The sequence below is a fragment of the Neophocaena asiaeorientalis genome, unplaced genomic scaffold (genome assembly GCF_003031525.2).
Source record: "Neophocaena asiaeorientalis asiaeorientalis breed wild unplaced genomic scaffold, Neophocaena_asiaeorientalis_V1.1 scaffold761, whole genome shotgun sequence".
In the NCBI taxonomy this organism is placed as follows: Eukaryota; Metazoa; Chordata; class Mammalia; order Artiodactyla; family Phocoenidae; genus Neophocaena; species Neophocaena asiaeorientalis.
The window spans coordinates 274333-279973 of NW_020174818.1; the positions used below are offsets into that span (position 1 = coordinate 274333).

Sequence of the window (5641 nt, forward strand, 5' to 3'; positions counted from 1 at the left end):
GCCAAGCCAAGCCAGGCCAGATGGCTCTGCAGCCATCAGGGACTTCTCCCGTCCAGCCCGGCCCCACTTTAGCTGTGCAAACATTTCTTTATCCCAACAAGACAATTAAACCCAGCAGCATGAAAAGGAGTCTCCATGACTGTGTTGGGAGTGAACAACCAGAAACAACCACACACATCACAGGAGTTCTCGCCCCCTCCTCCCCCACCCACCCCAGATGGGGAGGGAAAAGGGACTCCGCGAGAACCCCGGGAGCAGCTGAGCCGACAACCGGGCTAGGTCTGGGCAATCAGTACAGAGGGCACCATCTGACCCATCTTTCTGATGATTTCTGCACCCTTTCAGAGTGGTCATCTGCTCCAGTTACAATCCAGAAGTTGAGCCTGGTGACCTGAGAGCCGCCGCAAACATTCTTCCCAGCAAGAGCAATTCTCCTAAAAGCCCAGATCAAGGTCCCTACCCAGACGTAGTCCTGGGTAGTCCCAGAGCCCTTGGGAAGTAGCCCCCCTAACACCACCCCCATGTTGTGGCCAGCCCTGCTCATTCCAGGCTGCCCTGGGCCTATGTGGGCTCAGCTGATTTGATTCCTAGGACATAGGGTCTTCAAGGATACGTGCCATTGTAAAGACACATCTCAGAGTCAAAATACCATCTCTCCTACTCAGGGCTTTTCAAATGTGAATGACTTCGAATATATCAAAGATGAGAGCAAAGCAGAACATCTGGGAACTGCTGTGAGTCACAGGGTTCCCTGCCTACCTGTGAATCTGCCTGACCACAGGGAAGGGCGAAGAAAGAGGGCCACTTGGGGTCAGTGTCCAGTGCCCATCTCTGAGGTGAGCCAGAAGGCAGGGCCCGTCATCACTTCCCAAGGGCAGTTCTGATTCCTCTCAGCCCTCAGGGCGAGCATGCATCCTAGCCAACTCCAATTGCTGTATCACCCAGACAGGGATTGGGCACAGGAGAGTTCTACAGAGAACAATCAGGAAATGCACATGATAAGAGCCAGAGTGCTAAGGGGGTAATAAATGTATAGATTCTAGCACAAGGCAACAGAGAATACCTATTTTCCCTTTTGTTGTAAAGTTTCCTTAATGAGGAAATGTTTATTTTAAAAGCCCTGGGAAACATATCTGTAGACACTTCATATGTAAGACACACGTGGACTATTCATAATTGGTCCATAAATTTTCACCTCATTTCCCTGGACAAGGAGACTTGGAGACGGGTTCAGGGCATGACAATAAACGGGAGTTACCTCAGTCCCCTTCCTGGGGAATCATGCATCCTCCACGAATGGCTTCTCACAAAATACTTCTCCCTTTTTCCAGGGCACATAAGTCAGTCCTGTTGAGTAAAGGCTTCTTTTTTCCATAGAGCCCAACACCTACCTCAGGAATCACCTGTGATGCCAGGTAGATGAACAGGCAAGCAAACTGGAATCATCTACTAGGAGAGACAATACTTTACCCAAATAGCTACATTTCTTTCTACAAATATGCATATTTAATCACAAAAGAAATCCTGCCTATCAGTACCCAGATTTAAGGAAAGAACACGTGTGCATTACACCATGTCTGCAGGCCCCTCTTTCAAGCGCTCTCAGATGTGGACATATCTGCATATGGATGCAGTGTGTGAGCAGGGGGAGGCTGCGAGAGTAAAAACTGCCAGTGTTTCCACTGTAAAACTGATATTTTTCATTGACTTAAAACTCAGTCATAAAACTTCTACTCTAAGTAAGGGACACACACACCCACACTCATCCCACCCCCCAGCAAACCCCTAAAGCTACATGCTTATTTAGGAGTTTTACTGTTGTATTTAATTAAAACTTTTTTTAAATTTTATGAAAAACATTTTATTTATATGAAGAGAACTGAAAAATCAGTCAACCATATCAAAGATTAACTCTAAATTTTAAGTATTACAAAACATAAAATATACACGGTTAATTTCTGGCAATCTGGGCAAAAGCCACTGTATCCTATCACTTTGCTCTTTTGAACACTTTCTATCCTCTCTCTTCTTGCCTCCCCACCTCCTCACTGCCCCATCTGCCCCTCAAGCTCTCCCCTTGGAAGCAGTCTTGTATACTGTCACTCGATTATCTGAGAAATATTACTTATTTCTAAACGGTTCTGTAGGGAGGACCTGAAAGGCATCTAGTGGGAATAATCAGGCCTTCTAACGGCCCTTAAATATGTATTTACATAAAACAGACCATAAATATTCCGACACACGTCGGCATATGACAGGAGCCAAGAAAGCTGCAGCAGACTTTGTCGTGGTGCCTCTTCGACCCTTCCTTACAGAAAAATGTTTCCCCAGCCTTCCAAATACTCAAAATCAAAAGCACAAATGCTCCCCAGTACAACCCTGTGAAGGCTGCTATCCCACCCAAGGGAAGGAAAGGAGAAAGAAGCACAAATCCAGGGTTATCACAGGGTAAAAGTCTCCTATTCACTTTGTACCTTTATTTCTCATTTAAGATCAGTCACAAATGCAACTCTAGATAATAATGTGTGGACAGTCTACACTCACAGACACGCCTACAGGTCTAATGTCTGTGTAGGAGAAAAAGGAGAACACAAAATACTCATTAAAGAAAGGATATTTTAAACAAATAAAAGGGGAAAGGGCTCCAATTTATACAACACTACAGTTTGAAGTAAAGAAGTTTCCCCACCCTTCTGATCAGAATCTCATTAATTTCAAGGTCAGAATTCCATTTCACTTTGGGAGACAGACTCATTTAATTTTTCTCCACCCAGGCGTATTCCTGTGTGAGGGATCCATCTCCATGGGGGATGGCACCCCTACACAATGCAAACCAGGCAAACGGAAGAGTTATGGCTTTGACACTCAGAGGGGAATGGATATCCACATCTATGAGTGCTGACCTGACTAACAAGCTTCCTCCTGCTCTGGGGGTCTGAGACAGGTTTGGGCTAAAAAATGGAAAAATGGAGACAAGCTGGATTTGTTAGGAGAGAAGAAAGGAATCTTGACCTCCAGGTGTTACTCTGTGGCATGTTAGTTTTAAGAGGATTTCATATTCAACTTGTGTTTGGAGAAAAAAGGAGCAGAATCTGTCACACACCCGAACCCGAACCCAGGACAGTTTGGGCCAGAGGTCAGGTTAGAGCTCGCCTTTATCACTTGCACTTCGACCAATGAAAACTAAACTACACTAAACTAAAACAGACCGATACAACGCCAATCCGTGTTCAGCCAGTATATTCCTAAAGCAGGGTCAGTGCACACACACACACAGACACACACTCACACATCAGCTGTACAGAAAGGGAAAGGTGGAATAGGAGCTAAAGCAAAAGAGAGAACATGGGCAGTTGTGCTGTCAGAGAGCAGCCTTCTCCCTTAAGTGGAGAGGTCTTGGGCTTACAGACGCTGACATAAAAGACACACTCGCAACATATTTCAAAACCAAAGAGCGATGGATTTACAAGGCAGGTTGATTTTATGATGACTTTTATTGAAAAGGTACGCTGGGTTCAGGCAGATGCCTTTTAGCGCAGGAAAGTTAACAAACACAGTGCCTAATTCAAGGAGACAGCCTGAGGAAGCAGTGCCGACAGGGGAGAGAGCTGCAACGTCTCTATTACTCTCCTTGGCATCATAAAGAGAAGAGAAAAAAATGACATTCGTGGTGGTGGTTATAGAGAGGACGGGAGCACAAAAAATAGAGAAGAGGGGAAAGCAAACCTCAGATGTAGTTTTCTTAAGAAAATAAAATGAAGCAAATCTTAGAACAAAGGATCGGGTGGGAAAACACCCTCAGTTCATAAATTCTCACCAGGCTTGAAGAAAACTGCTCTGTGGGGTCTACCCATAGTCCCAAAGCTTCGAAACACAATTATTTTTTGATTATATTAGAGGCGAAGATGGCAGGGTTCAAAACTCCTACTCTACAAGTTCCAAGTAAAGGTTTAGCCCCAACTATTAGTGAGTGTAGCCGGAGCCCAGCAAGGCACTTGGAGAACATGACAGAGCTGTTCCCTAAGCAGAAATTAATAATAGTTGTGAGCATAAAATATGGAGCAGCCACACAGGCCAGCTGTGTCTACTCCTAAAAGGGAGCCCCTGGATAAGCACCCAGAAAACCTGTTAAATCCCAAGAGAAGTCGACTTTCTAGCCTTGTGATTGCAAGGAAAACACAGCTGTTTGAAATGCTTTATGGTGATTGACGACACCTTTGTCCTTCTCTGAAAAATAGCCTGATTTGGAGTAGGGCTGAGAGTTGTGAAAAATACAGTCACGTGGAGTCTGCTGGATGTGGTAACAATGGAAAAACTAAAAAACTAATACCGAGATCAGAGAAACATAATGAGGATAGCAAAGAGAGGAGGGATGGACGGTTTCTTTGAGCCCCCCAAATTCCCTAGGAACCTACACTTACTAATGAAATGACATTCACTCCGGTCCATATACAGCACCCCCTCCACTCCAGAGTCCCCAGAGAATAAGCCAATCAAGCCCTGGAGGGAAGGGCAGTGCAGGCCAATGCGCCTCTGGCTACCTTCAGAAAAACGTTTCCTACAAGAACTATCAATGCTCATTGACAAGAGACAAGTAAATGTCAGCACTCCACAGCTATTGAATGGGAGGGAGTCGGCCCTTCCCATTACTAGGAGCATGAAAAATGCCACCGACCTGTTGAATCCTATTGTAAGGCAGGGCTTACTGGGGTTAGGGGAGGGCTGCACCAAAGTACTTACATCTGTCATTCCGATCCTCTGGGCTAGATGAGGCTTCCCGATCCGAAATGAGGCCAGAGACGGCAAAAATCTTCTTCCCAGTGTCGTCAACCTTAAGTGAACCGGGGGAGCTAGATGGCAGCTGTGTCCCAAAGTCATATTCCTTGCCATCTGCATCTGAGAAGCGCAAGTGGGGAGACTCTGTGTCATGGCAGTTTTTAAGTCGCTTGGCCGGCGTAAAGGCTGACTGATAACTCTCCCGGTCCTCAGTGGAAGCAAAGGGACGGAAGGCCCCCACTCCACTATGATTCAGCATACTGATTGGGGTGCAATCTAGATTTGGGGGGGCGAACTGAGGGTGGAGATGTAGTAAAGAAGGGGGAAAATCACGATTGGCAAAAGTGCCCGGCACCCCACCTTGCCGATGGTACATAGAGGCAAAGGTGTAGGAGCCATTGGTGAATGGAATATGCACGTCCTTGTCTACCGAGACAGGTACACCGAAGGGTCGTGGCTGCTGACAAGGGATGGAAGCATCACGGCTAGCCTCAGCCGTGGACGCCAGGACCATCAGTGCTGGGGATGCCAGCGGGTTGGGGAGGTAGGATGAGTTCTCCATCTTGAAGGCTGCCCGGTGTAAGTCCATCGGAGTCTCTTTCTATAGCCGACGTCACACAAGAAGCAGTCTTCCCTGGGAGGGAGTGGCACCTGGGATCAGGGCAGGGAATATTACTGGGGAATCATCCCCTTCTAAGACCTGCGGAAACAGCAAAGAGAAAGAAAGAGGGGGGAGGAAGGTCAGGGGGAGGAAAGAAAAGGGAAACCCCAAGTGATCGAAACACCATCCTTCTGGCTTACAGATGCTCGGGCAAGAGACACCACAGGCTTTAGGAGCCAGTGGGCAGCAGCATCAGACCATTTT

At 46.7% G+C, this 5641-nt stretch overlaps 1 protein-coding gene across 1 annotated transcript in view; it reads right to left on the bottom strand.

Moving 5' to 3' along the window:
• RNF220 (ring finger protein 220) overlaps positions 1-5365 on the bottom strand; it is a 214832-nt gene extending 209467 nt beyond the window's left edge. Inside the window, exon 1 of the mRNA XM_024760366.1 lies at positions 4741-5365. Coding sequence (XP_024616134.1) covers positions 4741-5365 — 625 coding nt within the window. The remainder of the gene's footprint in view (positions 1-4740) is intronic.
• Between the last annotated feature and the right edge of the window lie 276 nt (positions 5366-5641).